General features: G+C 35.5%; 1 protein-coding gene across 7 annotated transcripts in view; it reads left to right on the top strand.

Moving 5' to 3' along the window:
• RALYL (RALY RNA binding protein like) overlaps positions 1–21873 on the top strand; it is a 718971-nt gene that overhangs the window by 546558 nt on the left and 150540 nt on the right. For all 7 annotated transcript variants that reach the window (XM_037736077.1, XM_017521829.1, XM_017521831.1 and 4 more), the window contains one exon: positions 11903–11978. In XM_037736077.1, coding sequence (XP_037592005.1) covers positions 11903–11978 — 76 coding nt within the window. The remainder of the gene's footprint in view (positions 1–11902; positions 11979–21873) is intronic.

Genomic DNA, 21873 nt, shown 5'->3' with positions numbered 1-21873 from the left:
CATTTAGCTTTCTAACATTAGCTCTGGCATTTCATTATATTTTTGAATTATGAAATACCTTGCACAGCAGCCTTTGTTTTTAAACTGTGGAATACAAAGTCTTCACAAAAAGGACCTAAGAAAATTAAGTCCCTATATACTCATATGAAAAGAGGAAAAGGAGAAATGTTCATGGCTCCACATTTTACCTTCCACAGCAATGTTGAGTCACGGAAGCTCAGATAATATACTTATTAATTCATTGATTTACTCATTCCCATATTCAACAAACACTTATTAAGCTCCATCTATGAGTCAAATATTGTTCTACGTTCATTGAATATATTTGTGAGCAAAAGAGGCAAACATGGGAGGGGGTCCAACAATATACAAAATACATAATAAATTTTAAAATAGCATTGTGTATTAGGAGTTATAAATCCTTTGGAAAACAAAAATTCAAGAAGGGTAATGGCGCTTATGAGTGTGAGGAGTGTTAGGGAAATGACAATTTGCAATATTAAATAGGTGAGAAAGCGTCATGTGAGCAAAGATTTGGAGGAATTGAGAGAGTTAGCCATGCATTATCTAGGGAGAGAGTAGGCCAGGGGAGAGGAAGCAGCTTCAGCAAAGGGCGGCGACACACAAGGCATGTTTCAGATGCAGCAAGAACAGAATGGCTAGAGAGGAATACAGGGTCAGTAACAGGAAAGGAGGCAGGAAGGGCAAGAAAGGGAATGCAGTGGGATAGAAAGAGGAGATACAGGTGGGACACTTGCAAAAACCTCTAAACACTGTTGCTTACACAACAGCTAGAAGATTTTTTATCTCATTAAATGTTTTGTGTTGTTTTATCTTAGCTTGGCTTTGTTATTAAATATCAGATATCCCATTTCTCTCCTTTGGTGAAGGATCTTAGATCTTTTGTATTTCCTTGATTCCTTGCTCTTTCAGGTTTGCATTCTCAGTCAAAAGAGCTCTTTGAAGTTTTGCTGCCTTTATAGAATTCTTAAGAATCACATTTAATTTAATGGCTTTTTACTTTATATATGTTCATAGAGACTTTATGAAAAGAATCTTTTTGAAAATAAAATCACTAAATATTTGGTGGTTTCCCAACAAATTATATGGGCCTGGCCATAAGCAGTGGATTTTTTAATTAAAAAGTCAGCTTTGTCTACAGAATATGATGTTTGGAGAACTGAACTCAGGTTCCTGGCATCACTAATTATTAGTTGCATTACCTTGTGCAAATAATTAAGATTTTCTGAACCTCAATATCTATAAATGGGAATCAATAATAGGACCTACACCACAAGATCATTGTGAGATTTTTATAAATGTCTGTGAAAATTTGATCAACTATTAAATGATATGCAAATGTTAGCAATCATTATCAATGCATTGTTCTATTCTAAGCTTTTAGAAAAGCATTTTTCAAATGTCTTTCCGGGAAACTTTAGTCTTCTTCTCAGACTTCCTAGTATTCTCTTTTCAAAACATCATAAAACAATAAAATATTTAAGATATAATTGAAAGAAAGGATTTAAGCTAAATGTGTTATATTCTAGGGTTGTATACTTCTCTCCATATGAAACACACTTAGCTTCCTAACATTAGCTCTGCATTTCTTTATATTTATGAATTAAAAAAAAACTCACAAAGCAGCCTTGGTTTTTTAAAATGTGGAATACAAAGGACCTAAGAGAAAATGAAGTCCCTATATATGCATATGAAAAGAGAGAAATGAGAAAAGTGATGGAACAAAGAAAATAAATACCAAAACCATGGGGTCTCATTTGCTTCACTGAGGTAAAATCTGAGAGCTTTCAAGGAAACGGATGATCCAGACTTTCTGTTGGTTGAATTTTACCAACAGAATATTCTTTAAGGAATGTTTTATCCTTAAGTATGAAACTAAATAAACTCTTGGGATGCAGTGAAATTAATAGTGCTAAGTCTGTTCACTAATGAAAATATATAGCTGAGTTTTTCACCATGTAATTTTTAGTCTTGATTATTGTAACAGTTTTTTTCACTGTTGATGTCAATAGATCACTGAGTATATATGTCAAATTTTAAGGAAAGTTCTAAACATATTCAGGAGGCTACTGATGAACATTTATCTGGATTTCATTATATTCATTTGGTTTCCATAGGCTTTATCTCTTCATAAAACATGCCACCCTTCATTTTTAAGTTTGTAGAGAGAAAGATGTTCATGGAATATAAAAAACATTTTTTCAGAAAACTTATTCAAGATAACAAACACGCAAAATAATTTTTTAATCCAAATTACACGTTTTAGGAACTAAGTAAATACAAACTTGTTAATTACCTGCATGATCATTTGGCATTTGCTTTGTATCCTTTGTAAAATGTGCTTATGTTCTCAGCTAAAAAATTTAGCTGATATAGATTAAGCATGCACCAAAGACACAAGGATTCGTCAAGTTTCGTGGCCACTTATGCTTTAAGGCAAATCAAATGTGTTTTGACAATAGCTAATAGAACAAATAAACAAAAGAATTGAGACAGATCTCTATGACTCAACTGATAGAGCTGAGGCTTTTGCCGGTTTCCTGGTAGATGTGGTTCCATAAAACATCTAGCATTAGAATCAGTGCCTTGGGAAGAAACCACCTTATATACCAAGAACGAACCCAGAGGGCGTTCTCAGTGATAGCTCTCAGTGTACTGCCATGTTCCCAAAGTATGAAGGCTACATCTTTATTATGTTGCTTATTACATTTTCTATAGTTAGGGGCAGGTTTGCCTTTCTCCGTGATATCCTTGAGCACACAAAACTGTTCATGTTTGTTTACCCATCTTTAGCATGGTACCTGGCATGTGTTATATGTTCAAATAATCATTTGATCAATGAAAATGAACTGTCTCTGACATTTTCATTTTCTTCATAATATAACCTTTGAATGAAATATACAATAAATATAGAAAGGCATCCAAATATATGTGTACTTTCTTTCACTTCAGTTTCTATTAGGGAAAAAACAGTCCAAATCTAAATAAGTCACATATAATGATCAAGCTCACCAAATAACTGGTAAGAAGTTCAAGTTTCCACTTTGATTTGCCCTTGCAGACACAGCTTGGGAGCATGGAGAATTTTCTGGTAACAAATGGGAATCTGGCCAACCAGTGATCTCTACATTAGCATTCTAATAACCAGAGGCCAACGTGCCGTAGTGCTGTGTCAGAACTAATTTATGAAACTAGGTCCAAAGGCTCATTAAAGTGGTCACAATTCAGTGACTGCCCAGTAAAATTAGACTACAGTTTCATTCTTATTACAGTGAATATTTTAACATATATTAAGGACATACTTCAAGTGTTAAAACTAGCTTTGATTCTGTGAAGGGAAAAACAACATTAGAAAGCTATTTGTTTTTGTAGAAAATTGGCTCCAATCTCAGATTTTGGCTCAAAGTGCTTCAAATGTTCATATTTTAGAGCCCAGGGTGGGCTGTACTTGAATTTGCAAGTCTGGTGCATTTTTTTTCCTCAAAGTAAAAGCACTGCTGCGCAGCTCTTGTAAACCACAGGGTGGTGAACCTACCTGGCCAGTAAATTGCAGGCAGCACAGTTGGGAGTTGGATTTTCTTCTCCTCTGCTGCCGGACAAATCTCCCTACAGAATTCCTTTAATCATGCATCCTCTCCCGTGATGCCAGAGCTCCTGGGGACGAAGAGTGCATTGCTTTACAGGCTGCTTTCCACAGCCAAATTGAGTTTGAGTGGCATAGAAAGTGCGACATTCAAAATCTTGTGAAGAACAAGGAGAGGTAGCGGGGAAAGCTGTAGATTGGGAGTCTGCCGCTAACTCTCAGACAGTACTGCCTGCTGCTGAGGCAGGATATCCTCTCTTTTGCTGGTTCAATGCTTGGCATATGGGCTTTGCTCAATAGGAAAGGTGGTTAGAGTGAACTGAACTAACAGTACAAATAGGAAAACCATTTAATTTCTCAGTACCTCAAGCATCTATATACACAAAGTGGGAAGAATGGCTCCTGCTGTGCTTATATCAGAATTGTTCTGGGAATCTCAACTAATAATTACTACAAAAACACCTTTTGGTGATATGGTGCTTATACTTGGGTAATGTATGGTAATGTCCATTCACTTGTCAAACATAAAAAACTGTTTTCTTTATCTCCTGAATTTTTATTCAATGGAACAGTAATGAATCCCTAAATCTTCTAAATGTGAAAAATAAAAAATGTGGAATGATTTTCCTGGCTGTCTGCATGCCATGGCTGAATTATTTAGACTTCTATTTAAACCTGGGTGAGGAAAAAAAACAAAAAACAAAACAAGTCTAAGAATAAAGATTTGTCTTTTAACTAATTATTTCAGAAAAATATTTCTTTAAAATTTTCCCACAATTAGAAGATATCATTGTTAATGTGGTCATATTACAAATTAGATATCATTTCCATATCAAAGTCAAATATCTCTGAAAAATGACAGAGCCAGCAGGGATTGCTAGTTGTACATTAAGCTGCAAGTGTCAGTTTATTGTAGCAGTGTAAATTACATTTAATTTAAAAGACTATATTAACTTTTAAAATGAAGGTACTACAAGTTGAATCCATAGCAAATAAATAAATGTAAAATATTTTCCTAAATAGGGTATCCATAAAGCAGTGTTCTGGAGGAGCTTTGATTTGTTGGATGCTAATAGATATATCATTCAAAAATATTCTAAATTCATGTATATGTAAGAACATTTGAGTTAAATACAACTGTTTCTCTTTTTTTGCAGTTTTATCTGTTAATTTAAGTGTAAATAACCAAGAAAAGGACCTAATATAGCATTTTTAGTAACAGTTTTACTGTGATAAATTTTTTTCACATTACCTAATAACACCTCCCAAAACATTGTTCAGATAAACACCACTTTAGGAAATGTGTTGGCAAAACGTGTTTGGTTAGATTCACTGTAGCCAAATACAGATATGCCTTTTGGTCTGTATAAATTTTATTAACCATAGACCCATTGAGCATCCATGGCATAAACAAGAGTGTACGGGGTGCTGAAGGGCATAAGAGAAGCTGAGTGAAATTATGACTGCCCTTTAGAAGTCCATAGGCAAAGGGCACCCATACTCCGTGTCATGGAAATGGTGTAATAAAGTAGGTGCAAGGAGGAAGAGTCACATCTATTTGGGTGCAGAGTTGAAAGTATCTTCCCAAGAGTCAAAAGTATGAAATAATAGCCGTTGCGATCATCTTTAATAGTATGCTTACACGGATTGGTCAAATAAACATATTTACATGGCTGGTTATTATTTTGGTGGATGGCACTTTGGAATAGTACCCATCTCCATTTGCTTCATCTCATTTGCCTCAAGTCAGAATAGGTTCAGCTCATTGACTTTTTTGTTCTGTAACTTGACAGTTATTTCTGTCACGGTATGATGGTATTGCTTACTCAGTTTTAAAACAAGAAAAGAAAATTGGCTAAATTTTTGAGAACAGTTAATACATTTTTAATTAACTTACTGTGAAAAGATACAGTTAATAGCCTGACAGGATATTTTTCAAATGTTTGAACCTGAAGTTTAATATCAAAAGGATAATTTTGGAACAAATTGTACTTTTCTTATACTTTTTTCATGCTAACTTGAAATATTGAAACTTCAAAATCGAGATGGGCCTGTTCTTACTTAAAGAGAATCATGACAAAATGCAAATAGACCTTCTCTCTTCAAGTGGGGGCGTGCTGTCACCAGGCATAAACGAGCCACAAGTAAAGTTCTCTTTACCTATGGCTGGTTCTCTTCTCTTTCATCCCTATGGCTGGAAAGGAGAGAGGGTAGCTAGATCCTCCACAAAGGTGTGATGTGTAGCACACCCAAACAGAAAGCCTTATCAAAAGAATTCATGTAAATGGTGCCTATCTGGTTTTCTCAACCCTCACCCAGAAGAATATAATTCTAATAGCCAAATAACAAGGTCGATCAGCCTAGTATATAGGCACCTATAAAGGTACTTCTGCACAATGACTAAACATTTAACTAGGCTTTTTGGAATATGCCAAAAGCATTTATTGAGAGTGATTAAACTCAAATCATTCCTTGAGAACAATTTAAGAGCTCCATACATTAATATTTTGCATGAATGTTTTTAAATCCAGAAACCAAAGAAATAACACCTTATTTTTTGTATCTCAATGTTTTACTACAAAGCCCCTAACTTATGAGAGTGTAGAAAATTGAACCTTAGTAATTCTTCCATTTATTTTGTGAGTAACAGTTCCAGGATAATCAGGGAACAAAACCTCAGGAGATCTCTCTGTTGGCAGCCACAGAGCTCCTGCTAGGATGCCATATTGTGTGTCTGGTCCCTTTAAGTCCAACAGCTCTTGGGGCATGAGAACCTAAGCCATGGTTTCCAGCAAAGCTGATTGTTCTGAATACCCGATTCGATCTTGTATTTACAAAGTTCAATACAAAGGGGTGCTCATTCATTCAGATCTTGGCAAAGCTTATGTTCACTATGATTACCTGATCTCTTTGCCCGCTGTACCCTCCTCCGTGGAATACTTTCTGCCCCTTTCACTCTCCTCCCTGTCAACTAAAACTAGGTTTTAGATGATAAAAAATGTAGCACTGCACAATATGTAAACATGCATACAGATATTCTTCACTTAGGATGGGGCTACATCTCAATAAACCCATGGTAAGTTTAAAATGCTATAAATTGAAAATGTGTGGCCGACTAGGAGCTGTGGCTCACTTCCACTGCCCAGCAAAGCGAGAGAAGTATTGTTTCTACAGAATGCAAATTGCTTTCCTATCATCAGAAACTCAGAAATTGTTACGTCGAACTGTCAAAACTCCATGACCATCTGTATTTAAGCATAAATATCCATACAACAGAAAGAAAATTCTGCATTTGAACACGCTTCAATGTTTACAAGTGACAAAGTATTTTCTTTGGCGTTTTTTAATATCTTTGAAGGGAGGCTACTGTGTGGAAATACTGAGTATAACAATATTTCAGGAAAGGTTTTTCATCTTACAAATATGCTGTCAAGCTCCTAAGTGTGTCTTCAGAAGCACTGACAGTATATTATTTTTAAAAACAAGATAAATGCTGCAATATTTTGTCAATAGACTTAAGTCTCAAGCTTTTTATTTATTGATGAGAATAATTTTACATGTTTATTTTATGTCATCAAGTCTAAGCTAGAAATACATAAAAGGTGTCTGATGATATTTTCATGGGCATGTGCCTCTACCATCATTACAAAGCTTAAAAAACTTGTAGAAATCTGTTTTTCTTTTGCATGCTTTTTTGGCTACAACTGTGTCACATCTAAAACATTCAGACATCCTCTATCTTGGCTGTACTTTATTCCAAGTCATACAAGAGTCACTGTCTTCATGGTTCATTCTTGGGTCTTTCCTCTACTCAGAACCCTAAATTATATCTCACTCAAATCAGATTTGAAGCTCTAAATGGAGTTTCTAATGATCTTCTTACAAACCCAATAACATGCTCTCCTTTCTTAAATATACCAGTTCACAATCTGCTAAAACCACTTGTTCACTAAAACCTAATGTCTCTGGGCCCAGCCAGGTGGCTCACACCTGTAATCCCAGTACTTTGGGAGGCCTAGGTCAGAGGATCACTTGAAGTCAGAAGTTGGTGACCAGCCTGGCCAACATGGTGAAACCCTGTCACTGCTAAAAATATAAAAATTAGTCAGTCAGGGTGACAGGCACCTGTAATCCCAGCTACTCAGGAGGCTGAGGCAGGAGAATCTCTTGAACTGGGAGGCGGAAGTTACAGTGGGCCTTGGGCAAAAGAGAGAGACTCTGTCTCAGAGGAAAAAAAAAAAAAAAACCTACTGTCTCTGATGTAAATATTTATCAACACATAATTTACAATTTTCATCCTTATTTTCTTTTTAAATTCTTTATTAGTTATAAATTACATACAGAATAAAATAAGTAAGTTATGAGGAATAATGCTATAATTTAAAGCCATGTTCTTATCACCCAATTATCACCCAATTTAAGAAATAGTGCCTTACTATTAACTTTAATTTTCTGAGTGTTGTTCCCAAGTCACATATCTTTTCTACTCCTTTAGAGATAACCTTCGTCCTGGATTCACTGCTTTTCCCTGATAGTTAGTGATGTTAAGCATTTATTCTTATGTTTGTCAGCCCTTTGTATATCTTCTTTAGAGAATAGTTTATCCATATTCTTAGCCTACTTTTTGATGGGATTATTGTTTTTTTCTTGCTAAGTTGTTTGAGTTCTTTGTAGATTCTGGATTTTAGTCCTTTAACAGATGTATAGATTGTGAAGATTTTCTCCTACTCTGTGGGTTGTCTGTTTACTCTGCTGACTGTTCCTTTTGCTGTGTAGAAGCTTTTTTTTTCTAGTTTTATCTTATATATTTTTATCCTTATACAATCTATCATTCGATTTTGCAATTTAATTTACATGAAAGAATTTATACTGCCAGTATTTTTCCAGAACATTATTTTTGTTCAGTGTTAGTTTTCTGAGTTTATTAAAGTTTCCTATGGCTCTAATTCATATTCTCTCCCTCCCTCCCTCCCTCCCTCCCTCTCTCTGTCTCTCATTTCTCTACTGTTGTATAGTATTCCTTTTTGTAAATATGCTACCATTTGTTTATCCTATTAAAAACACAATGAATATTTGTGTTTTTTTTCCCAGAAATCTTTTCAATTCTGATGTACTACAATGAACAATTTGTATGTATCATATGGTACACATGTGTAAAAGTTTAAGCACATACTTCCTGGATCATAGAGTTTGAAAATTTTAAGTTTATTAGAAACTGCCGAATTATTTTTCAAAATAGGTTTTTACCACCATACACTTATATCTGCATTCTACACACATTCTAGTTGCTCAAAAATGCCAACACTTCATATTATCAGACTTTGTAAACTGTAAATTCAGTGGGTTTCATTTGTATGTCATGGTGTTTTAACTTGCATTTCCAACTACTAATGAGCTTGAGCAGTTTTTCAAGTGTTTATTCCCCATTCATACTTCCTCTTGTGTAAAGTGCCTTTACTAGGCTTTTGCTTCTTTTTCCTATTAATGCTTGGGTTTCTTATATATCCTAGATACAAATCCTTTGTCAAGCTTATGGTTCTTTTCACTGTCTTTATGGGCTTTTGATGACCAGAAATTCTTAATTTTAATAAAGCAGAATTTATCAATTTTATATTTTAAGATTAATGATTTTTTATGTCTGGTTTAAGGTTATCCTCCCACACTCTTAGCTTATAAAAACATTCTATTTTATTGCTTTCTAAATATTTTGTATTTTTGCCTTTCATATTTAGGCAATAGTAATTGATTTTTTTGGTATGGTGTAGGTAGATGTTCAATTTTATATTTGTCCTTGTGGATGACCAATTATTCCAGTATCATTTATTTAAGAACCAGTCTTTCTCTCACTGATCTGCTATGTCAGCTCCATGTGGTATATATGTCAATTGTATGTATGTACAGGTTTGTCATATACCCATGTGTATGTGTTTCATGGTTCTCTATTCTGTTCCATTGGTCCCTTTCCTATCTTTGTACCAATTCCATGGTCTTAATTACCACAGCTTTAAAACAAATATTGATGAGGCAACTTTACCAACTTCATACCTTTTTTCCAAGTGTATCATGGCTACGTTTGGCCTTTGTTCTATTGTATACATTCTAGAATCAGCTTGTCAAGCTTCAGGCATACGCATAAAAAATATTGGGGATTTGTTGGAATTATACAGAATCCATAATTATCTTGAAGAGAACTGACATATTTATTATATTGAATCTTCTAATTTTTCTGTTAATATGAGATTACTGTAAGATTTTTCAATACAGTTCTATAATTTCTTCCATTAAGGCTTTTCAAATGTTGTAATAGATTTACCCTTAGTACTTTGTCTTTTACAATATATAAATAATATACTTTAGAATATATTTGTTGTACATGCATTGTTGTATAGAGATATACAATTGAATTTTGTACTTTGCATTCAATAAACTTACTAAACTCTCTTATTAATTGTAATAATCTGTGGACGCTTTACAATTTTTTATGTGAACCCATGTATCATCAGCAATTAGTGACAGTTTTATTTCTTCTCTCTCATTTCTAAAATTGCTTTCCTGTCTTACTGCACTGACTACGACATCTAGTACAATGTTATATAGAGTTGAATATAGTGGGTGTCCTTTTAAATTCTCTTATCTTAAAGCAAATGTGCCCAATGTCTCACTATTAGGTATAATGTTTAATACAGACTTTTGCAGATCTTCTTATATTAAGTAAGGAATTTGTCTTCTCTTCCTAGTTGCTAAAGATTTTTGTCACATATTTGTCACATATGTTGAATCTGATGATTATTTGTCTCATATTCCTTAACCTGGGCATAGTCACCTGTCTCCACTGAACCACAAGGATGTGAAAACTAAAGCTCATGCTCTGGCTGCAGCAAATATCTTTAAGGAACAAGCTAGGTGCAGTGTTCTTTTTCTATTTAATTTCCTATTTCTACTCAGGCGTGGGATATTCAAATCTCTTACATTCTTGCTAGTTTTATGTTACATTTTTTAAAAAGATACATTCAAATTCTATCCAGAATTTTTGGTTGTTTTCAGTGGTAGATAGCTCAGTATGTTTGGTCCACTGTGCAAGAAATAGAAGTTTTCCCTTTGCTTTCTGTCAAAATAATATCCCTGATTTCTTGTAGCTCATCTCCTTTAGATTTCCCTTTCTATCATCATTTAGAAATTATAACTTTATTTAATCTAGTTATTTATATTACCTTCCAAACCTTGTCCACCCAACTTTCCAATTTCTTAACAGTTTTACATATTTCTTTAAGATTGAGGTTGGTCAATTGTATGCATACACTGTTTTGTCACATACTTAAACCTCTTTTTGTCTATCTCAGAGACGATAATATTTTCAGTTCATGAAGGCAAAAATATGTGCTCTCTTCTCCTTTTGACCACCTTGGAACTCTGTAACTGCATATTCCAGTGGCTGAGTGCATTTTGTTGTTTCTTTAGTAAACATGGTATGATTTATGATCAAATCCTTCTAGCTTCCTTTTCTATATAAATGGAAAATATATCACAGAAAATTTAATAAGTTCTCCCATGAACAGAACTATATTTCATACAAATGTTTATGCATACTGAAAAATTCTTAGCGGAAATTGAAAATCAGAAGGATATTTCATTCTCTTTTTGTTTTGTGAAGCATTTCTGGCCGGTCGCAGTGGCTCACACCTGTGATCTCAACACTTTGGGAGGCTAAGGCAGGAGAATTGCTTGTGGCCAGAATTTGAGACATCCTGGGCCTCCTAGCCACACCTCATCTCTACAGAAAATTTAAAAAATTAGCCAGGCATAGTGGCACATGCCTGTAGTCCTAGCTACTTCAGAGGTAGAGGAAGGAGGATTGTTTGAGACCAGGAGTTCAAGGTTGCAGTGAGTAGTGATTGCACCATTGCATTCCAGCCTGGGCAACAGAGCAAGACCCTATCTTTTAGGGGTGGAGGGAAGCATTCTTGATTCTCCTCACGGTACTCAACGTTTTGGCTGTTTATAGTACTCATCGTTTTCTAATATGGATATATATTTGTTATTGATTATGTTTGTTTCTTACTTTTTTCCCCCAGTAGAATGTAAGTTCCACAAGGGCAGAGACATAATCTGTTTTGTACGTGACATATCCCAAACAGTGCCTGGCATAGAGTAAATGCTCCATAAATATATGTTGAATGAATTAATGGTGGCAATATTTGCATAAACAAATAACAAAAAGAAAAATAAAAGTGTATGATTTACTTTTCTCAAGTGGTTTTATATTTTCTTAATCAGTGCTGTTTTATTTTATGCTTTCAGATATCAACATGGCAGGAGAGCCCAAACCATACAGACCAAAACCTGGAAACAAGAGGCCCCTTTCTGCACTTTATAGGTAAGTAAATAAGCACCATTTTATTACATATACTAGTGAAAGTTTCTTGTAGTTTTATAAGGCAATATAACTTGTAAGGCATCCACTATTTTAAATAATAATCCTTATTAGAATAAAGTACAATAAAATGTTGTTGGTCAACATATAAATATATCTTGCTGCATTGGCAAGGATCTCAGATGCCTAACCTTCTCATACCTGCTTATATAATCCTTCTACAAGACACTTATCTAATAAAAATCACTAATGACTCTACCTGAGAACTGGTTGGAAAGGTCAATGTTGGTTGACTCTCTCTGTATATATGTAGAGAGAGAGAAAGATGGAATCTTTCTCTGTTACCAAGGCTGGAGTATAGTGAACAATCTCAGTTCACTGCAACTTCTGCCTCCCAGGTTCAAGCAATTCTCTTGCCTCTGCTTCCTGAGAAGCTGGGATTGCAGGCACCTGCCACCACATCCAGCTATTTTATTTTATTTTATTCTATTTTATTTTATTTTATTTTATTTTATTATTTTTAGTTGAGACTAATTTTTACCATGTTGGCCAGGATGGTTTTACTATGTTGGCCAGGATGGTCTTAAATTCTGACTTTAGGTGATCTGCCCACCTCAGCCTCCCAAAGTTCTGGGATTACAGGCATGAGCCACCATGCCCAGACCATGGTTGGCTATTAAATGCATTCCCTGTACTGTAAATATTTTACATATGTCGTTTAATTTAGTTTTCACAAGACTCTTGTAATGTAGATATTCCTGTTCTCATATTGCAGCTCAAGAACCTGAGATGCAGTTTCTTAGAGATTTTTCTCAGGGTCACAGCACTGACTAACAATGTGCCAATACTCAAACTCATGCCCTCTGTACCTTAAATTCTTTCCATTCAATCAATTAGCCTTCTTTATTACAAAATACATGTTCCTCTCATGCTCAATTTTCCCATACAACAAATGTAGTTCTTCTCTTTTCCGGAGAGACAGATCCAATTCCTTTCACCTTTCCCAAAGGGCTTGGGTCTGAGTCACTTAACACTCTGGTCTTTCCTCTCCATGATCTACACTGACATTTGTCAGTGTCTGTATCTATATTGAGAATCCAGGAGGAGAGAGTAGACCAGATTTAACACCTTTGTTGTTCTGTATATACTTCTATTATGTTAAGTGGAATTGAGTTGATTTGGGAAAAAGTACAAGAGTAAATTTATATAACTTTTAGTTCTTTAAAAACAGCCAGTACTGAAAAAAATTATATTCTGCTGTTAAACCATATGTCCCACTTCGTGTACTTTTACCATTAGTTTTTGTACTGTAAGTGCTGACTTTGTGTCTATCGCTGTTATATTCTCTTTTGTTAGATATAGCCAATTGTTCCAGGCTATTGAGATCTCCTATCATCCAATTTATTTAGTTTTCTCCAAGATACATATCATCAGCCCATCAGTATCCACATCTGAAGAGTTAACATAAAAATTTTGAGCAAAGCTTCCTTTTTTCCTGATATCATTTGGATAAATGAGAATTAAGTTATATGTGTTAAAATTGATTATTTTCTGATTTAGTATAGTAAGAAGAACGCTCAAAGATAGTCTGGAGCTCTATCCTTGTTTTTGTTCTCTGAAAACTGGTATATCTTCTTTTCAGCCACTTATAGCTTCATTTTCTGAACACTAAGATGAGGGTCAGAACTAGATCACTTCTAAGGTTTTATTCATACCCAGTACCCCAGGGCTCTCTACTGTATTCAGAGATTTTTAGAGCTATACTGAAAAATACATCATAATTTCTCTTACTTTGGTTTGTTTTTGTTTTAGAAAAACATTTTATTAAAAATGGAAAGCAATGAACATAACAAATGTTGATACTGGGTCATGGGGTAATATTGACATTAAAGAGCAGAGATGAAGTCATCAACAAGAAACAAATGACACATTCTGTACCTTGCTTGAGATAAAAGACATGATTTATGTAACTGAGAAATGCAAATTATATTTTTATCAGATTCATTTGTAAATGTATGCATTTAGAGCTGCAGCTAATACAGAACATTTGAAAAGTCACATTTTCAATTACTGCTAAAACAAGCTGCCAATGGCTTCTTTTCTCATCAGAGTTACTACTGTCTGTGTAATGATGTTAATTTTCATATTGTCTCTTTTCTTGGATTGTTTTGATTTTCTTATGAGAATGGAAGCTCATGACAAGAATAAATATCTTTTTAACTATTATTTCTCTATTACTGTTCAATTGTATTCAAAAGAATTAGCAGAATTTCATTTAAATATGCTATATTGCATGGAAGTCATATTAGTGAGGAAGTGCTTATTTATTCTGCTATTATCTGTTTACGCAAATTCAGGCTGTGGTACACTGAAATTGCAAAACAGTAACAAAGAGAATACAAGAACGTAAATGTATAGCCGAGGAAACCTTTTTATACACATTTCCTCATTCTTACATCAGCTGAATAAAAAGAATACCTTAATTGTATGTGGACAAACTATATTTTCATAGTCATTATTCATTCATCTGTTCATCAGATAACTCTACAAAATTGGTAGTATGTACTATGCTTTATAAATGAGAAACCTGAGTTTCCAAGACGATGAAGGATTTGTTCAAGATAAGATCACAAGATTAGGAGCTGAGCTCTGATTTTCAGCCTTCAAGTCTAATAATCTTGCCACTAGATCATAGCTTCCTGTGTTTAGTCATTTGCTTCCATCTAAAAAACACAGATAAGGAAAGCAGAGATTTTCTGAGCATCAAACCAATCATCAGTCCTATTACTGTCCATGAATACCATGCCAGCAAGTGGCAGAGGAAATACTATACAATAAACACTGCATAAAAAAATAGCGTCATGGTGTGATCACAGGGCACAGGTTTTAAACTTCATGTAAGTTCTTTATGTAACATAATAGTTGTATAATTTTCCTGAGAGGATAAAGTTGCATAAATGAAGTAAAAGCACTTCGTTCAATGTAGATAATGTAGTGGCAGCTTGGAGAAGGGATGGTTTCAGCTTTCCTCTTCTTTGTATCTCTGAGTCTGTTTTCTTATCTGTTAAATGAAAGAGGGGGAATTGTTTCATTTGTTCTTTCATTGATACAATATATATTTATTGTGTGTCTACTATGGTCTAGGGACTATAAAGTGCTTTTCTAGGAAACTGGCATAGAAAATGGCAAGCAGCAGGGTGAAGAGAGAGAATAATGTAATGAAAGTAAGTTATTTGGATGAAGGTAGTCTCTGATTTACCTTTCTGCTCTAAGCTGCTGTCTCTGTAACTATTCTATTTGGAACACTAAGTGAACTGCTGTCAGACTTTCTTCTTCACCTACATCTACTTTATCTCCATTACCAATCGCACAGTGGTATTCACATGAAATATCGGCTGAGTCATAACTTCGTTTTGTTTCTTCTTTTAATAGAATTTTCAACTCAGCCAAGCAAGCTTCATTAAAGCCTTATTATGTGCTAAGTAAACATGGTATACATAGAAGATACAAAAATAAAACAGTGAGATTTCAAAAACCTTACAGTCTTATGTATAAGCTAAATGTATAGATAAGTAAAGACAACTGAGAAGTATGCATACACGTCTATAAAAGAATAAATGAGGGAGTTACTGATTCTGTCTAGGGAGAGGGAGTAAAAATATCTGGAAAGTTAAAGGAAGGAGACAACACTTGAGCTGGCTTTTGAAGGGAAAAAGGGAGGGAAAGGCATCTCATAGTGGGGGCTAGGATAGTCTGCTTGGTGGAGAATGGAAAACTGGAACATTATGGTTCCCAGGCTGTGAATGTATCTTCAGATTAAGAAGAGCTGACTCCTTTTATTTGATAGGCAACAAGGAACCACTTAAACATGGTGACTGATTGGAAACGGGGTGTGAGGGAGAGGGAGAGTCACAAATATGTCCAAGGTTTTCTAGTTCAGGCTACAGAGGGAATGATCACATGATCTGAATAGAAGAAATAGGAAACACAGATAAGCAGCGGCAGGCTCAAGTGTAAGGTCAAGGAAAGGGAGCAAAAAGGAATTATTTCAGTCTTGGACATGAATTCATAAAAACAGACAATTCATTAAAATAGCACTTCAAATAAAAATGTCTCCCATTAGAGTCTATTTGTAAATGAAACATAATGAATCATTTGTGAACATTTCATAAATATTAGACCTGGTCCTAATGGTGAATAGCTAATCCATTCTCTAGGGAAAACATTGTAATTTTTAATAAATTGCTGTTTGAAATATGTTATGTACATTACACAGTATCTGTGGTGCTCTAAATAATAATTCTCCCACAGGAAGTGAGTTTTCCAGCATGCCAACTTTCAATTAATGCTCAATAATTGCTAAATGAGAATAATTGTATGATGGTTTTGCTTCTGTTTGTAAAGTAGACAGACCTTTCCTATTTGATGTAACATTAACAAAATACATCAGAGAACAAAGACACTATTTATCAGAGCTGAACAAGAACAGATTTTTATTCACCTACAGGTGAATCCCTCCTACTTGCAGGGAAGTCAGCTCAGTAAGACATGTAGTATATATGGTTTCATCCCATGGATTCTGTAATGATCAATCATTTGGTACTATTGCCAAATATTGCTTTTGGCTATCATACAAATACCTCTGGTGGCAACATTCTCATCCTACCCAGATGCCCATGAGAATGAAGATTGCCACCACAAGTCATTTCAAGAGTCTTTAAGATTGTCACAAGATAACCTACAGTTACAGCCATCATTTTAAGATCATCACAATCGGTGACAGTCACCACAAATGTGGGTTATATTATAATAACTTCAATGATACAAAATAACTTTCAGAGTACAGACCACGTAAGGTGACTGTGGCAAAATATCTCTGGTGATTCATTCAAGACTGGACCTACGTGAGTTTTGTTTTCATCCTTCGTGCTGGCTCTAACACATCATGAGAAAAGGGACCCTCAAATCACCTAAAATGTCCCCTAGAACTCTGAAAATAGAACTTAAAGTAATGGAAGCTAATTTCAGCTAGTGCTAAATGGCAAAAATCAATATGAAGGAAAAACATCCTGGTCATCTTCACTTCATTGGCTTGTACTGTTTCCTAAGAAATGTTTACCTATTAGCTATTGATCATTTTATTTCTTTTCTGTCTTCTTTTATAACATCAAGGATAATACACATTCACTTTCAGAAGCTTAATATTTCCAGTGTTGGAGAGGGCAGGGGCGGAACAAAAAAATATTTTCAGTATCATTGTCTCCCTTTGCACTGGCAAAGGCTTCCTTTTGTTTCACTTACCTAGCCAGATGGGTCCACTCAAAGTACAGTATGAGGAGGAGAGGGAAACGTTTTCTTCTACCCCCCATGTTAACACATCCTGTCCTTTTGAAACTGACACAACCCCAAACGCTGACCTGCCTCCCTGGTTCACGTTGAAAGTATATTATTGCTTAGGTCTATGCAGCAATTGCAGTCTCTTTCTGCTCAGGATCCCATCTTTCCTATGCAACCAAATTACTGATGTATGGTTACCAAGATCCACAAGAGAAAATACCAGAAAGAGTGTATACTTCTAAAACTCAAAGCTGATTATCCATACATCTGGGTAATTGAGGGAGAGTTCTCTAATTCAGAAATCTTCACAAATGAATGTTGAAATGCTGTTGTACTAGAAAAGGTGCCAAACATTCGCTTTATTGGTGGTTTAAAATTGTGCAGATGTTTTATGTATGCTTGTTCAGTTTGCTTGGTGGAAAAAGTGTTAGACCTACCTCCTAAAACAACCTGAGCATTATCAGTGCTTTGAATTCTGTCTTTTGTTCCTCAGCTTTTTGGGCGGCATAAAGGAAGATATTAAAGTTTCCTAAAAGGTAGTGCATTTAAGGAGCCTGGAACTACTAGAGATAGTCTACAAGTTTTAGTTATCCTCATCATTATGATTATTCAAAGAAAATGTCTATATAATAAAGTGCTTTAGGAGGGTTTTTTGTTTGTTTGTTTGTTTGTTTGTTTGTTTTTGAGGCAGAGTCTGCTCTGGCTGGAGTACAGTGGCACAATCTCAGCCCACTGCAACCTCTGCCTCCCAAGTTCAAGCGATTCTTCTCCCTCACCCTCCTGAGTAGTTGGGATTACAGGTGTGTGCCACCACACCTGGTTAATTTTTGTATTTTTAGTAGAGATGGGGTTTCACCATGTTGTTGGTCAGGCTGGTCTCAAACTCCTGATCTCATGATCTGCCCGCCTCGGCCTCCCAAAGTGCTGGGATTACAGGCATGAGACACCATGCCTGGCCTATTTGTTTGTTTTTTTAAGACAGGGTCTTGCTTCATTGCCAGGCTGGAGAGCAGTGGGCATGATCTCAGCTCACTGCAACCTCCGCCTCCCTGGTTTGAGTGATTCTCCCACCTCAGTCTCCTGAGTTTCTGGGACTACAGGCACATGCCACCACGCCTGCTAATTCCTTTTTGCATTTTTAGTAGAGTCGGGGTTTTGCCATGTTGTCCAGGCTGTTCTCAACCTCCCAAACTCAAGCCATCCACCGCCTTGGCCTTCCAAAGTCTTGGTATTACAGGTGTGAGTCATTGCATCCAACTTTAAGAGGTTGCTTTATGTATCTTTATCTATGATGATGTTGCTAAATGTCACATAGTCAACTAAACAGGTTAATGTTTCCTATAACTTCTTTAAAAATAAGAAAATTTTTAAGAGACCATTTTACTTGTAGTATGTTCCTCACATTTTAACACTAAGCAAATATAACTTATAGACCTTTTTATTTAAAATGTTCAAAAAAGTGCTGACATAGTACCCATTAAAATAGTTCTGCTGCAGGCAATTCTCTCTGCTAGGCTAAAAGAATGGCCTATTTGCAGTTTTCTGTTATGTTTCTAATGCATGAATATCCATTAATATCTTCTTGCGTATAGAAAGAATAGGGTAGAGATAGAGAGAGAACTTAATGCAGACTCATCTCTAAGACCTTTGCGATTTATGTTGCTAGTCTTCAGGTTATTTGAAAGACTACATTTCTGTTTGTTTGGTTTGAAATAGTTTATGATAAAAATCAAAGGAAGTAAAACCATGCAACCAATTTTAAAAAGAGAAAAGTAGCAAGAGTCAATAATTTGGTGGGAATTGAGGGAGGTTGACAGGGAAAATCAAGCAAATTAAGCAAAATTTAATTATACTAATAAAGCTTATGCAATCACAAAGTATTACGTGAGAGCAACAAACTTAACTATGAGATTCCTAGCAGCCAGGATGAAAACAGGAGCAAAATAATCTATGTAACCATGTAATGAAAGAAAACACTTGAATATGTGGGAAGAAACTATTTTTTCTAACTCTGTTTTCTGACATAAACATATTATATAGGCCTTCATATGAAGTCATCTAAACAGCATAGCAAGTACCACCCTAAGTAGCATTTATACATGTGTGCGTGGGCGTGCACACACACACACACACACACACACACACACACACACACGTTTTAAAGCTGATGCCATTTTTCTTATGACGTCTCTCAATAAAAGCCAAGGATAAACTGTAGTAGAACAAATCACATAAGGTTGCTTTCCTTTCTGCTTCTGCCAAGGTAGTTTACTATACTGTGACAAATTTATAATCCTACAAAATTCTAAGAGTAGAGTTCCGTATAGCTAGATCTACAGACCAGGTCTTCAGATTACCCACATGGCTGCATACTTGGAGGAGATAGAAAGCAAGAGGGGGCTGACACCTTGGTTGGCTTATCCACTCAGCTTCAAAGACTAGAAGAAAAAGACCATGCTTGGATGTCTAGAACCTTTTACACGTAACCACTTGACCTGCTCTTTCTTTGAGGTGAGGATAAGTGGAAAAGGAATAATAAACCAAGCATGGGATTTTTTAAAAAGGCTGAAATTTCACATTATTCTTACAGTTGGCAGGTGCCAACAAAGACAGGCAACTGATTCTTTCTTACTGTTGATTTTACTACACCTTGGAAACTGTAGCCTGTTTTGAAATTGTTGCTTTCTTTTATACGTGAAAACATGGTTCTATGCTGAAGCTAAGATCTCTTCATCAGCAGGACTCACATTATTATGGCCTTTTATGCTGTATTCTCCTAGCATCTCACTGTGGGGTATTGAGGTTAGAGCGCCAACAACAGTGCTAGTCCCTACTGGGGCTTAGCAGGAATGTATGCATCTCATATTGCCAGGTCATTACACAAGTGCTCACTGCCTGGAGTAAAGATGCCTTGTGGGTTTTATCTTCCAAAGGGCAATGCCTTGCTTGCTTGCAAGTTGGAGTATCTTCATTATCTGTTGATTTCATTTGTTTTCACTATTTTGTTGTTGTTGTTCATTGTCTTTGTATCCAGTGACCTGTTTCTTGTTTTAGGACAGTCCTTGGTAGAGAATGTAGGGTCTTGAGCATCTAACCTAAGATAAATTTGTAAGTCCGTTGTTTGTTTTAATTTTGAAGTGTTATCTCATTCCCTTCTTGCTCACCAGAACACCTCCACCTTCTCAATCTATCCATTTATTCAAGATTCCAGGATATAGTTTTCCTTCTGTATTACTGTACGGAGGGTAGCATGAAAGAAATTAAAAGATGTCTAAAGATTTATCTCTAAATGAATCAAATTACAGACTAAAAATTTTTAAGGGTTACGGTGTTAGTCTCTTATCATATGGTTGGGGATATATAATTCAAATAAAATATTTTCCTAACTCAGAATCCTTTCCACAAAGCTCATAGAGAAAGAAAGCTTGTACTATTGAATAAACGTGAAGCCAAAATGTGGTGCACATCACAGGCAACCTACTAAGAGACTGAAGACAGAAAGAAATCTTACCTTTTTATATTGCTAAACACATGCAGCCTATTACATACATATTTTCAATATAATCAGTATCTAGTCCCCAAGAGGATTGACAGCACCATTTGTCATAGATCATTCTAACTTTTCCTGGTAATTGGGGTGACCATTTATTTATGTTAGCTAGTTGACTTTATGCAAAAGAAAAACAAGCATTTCATATTCTCATGACAGGAGGTAATTCTGAAATTTGGAGTAAGGCTTCTGCCCCCACTCTGCCTCCCTAGGTCCTTGAGAAAGACATTCCTGGGTCATAAAGCTGACAAAATGCCAATCTAGCCTTCAAGTGGATTTATATGTATTTCAAAAAGAAGATGAAGTAATTGCAATTAACAGTTTTGTAAAGTAAATACCCAAATCAAATGGAAGGGAGGGAAATCTCTTTCCATATTTTCAATAGGGAGAACTAAGCCAACTGCTTTTAATTTGTACTTGTTTTTGGAAGCACACTGAAGAAAAATCAAGGTTCAGAAAAAGGGAGCAACCAGCCAGGAAGTCTAAAAGCTAGGGCTGGGGTTCAGGTTTCCTGCCTCCAACTCTAAAATCGTTCTATATTTATTTTCTAATTTTAAGTTTTTAGAGTTTTGTCTCATTTTTTTTTAACAACAGTACAATTGAGGGTGCCATTTAAGGACTGACTGGTGAAGATTGAGATACTTTCTCTTTCTTCACTCGTTCCCTAGCAGTTAGAACTCTGTGTTCCACCTCCTGGTTGCTCCCCTGTAGCCCCTGCAGCCCCACATCAGGGCTTCTTCTATCATACAATCTTCACACATTCGATGATGCTTTAGGAACAGACTGTGTATCTTCTAACAACTGGAATAAATGGTAATAAACAATTTGACAATGTGTAGAAGAATGTTTGAGCCCATATAAAATGAGGAGAGGAGAAAAGAAGAAATGAATATTAGCAGTGTAGATGGATGTGATTGGATTAATGGTAATCCAAACAGCCCTTTTTCTCTGTCATCTTGGCTCACTCTTACAATGTGGATGATTATTTTAAAATACATAAAATCGGCCGGG

The sequence above is a fragment of the Cebus imitator genome, unplaced genomic scaffold (genome assembly GCF_001604975.1).
Source record: "Cebus imitator isolate Cc_AM_T3 unplaced genomic scaffold, Cebus_imitator-1.0 Scaffold22, whole genome shotgun sequence".
NCBI classification, from domain to species: Eukaryota; Metazoa; Chordata; class Mammalia; order Primates; family Cebidae; genus Cebus; species Cebus imitator.
Note: the sequence above shows the minus strand (reverse complement) of the source record. Positions and strands in the feature narration are given on the sequence as shown.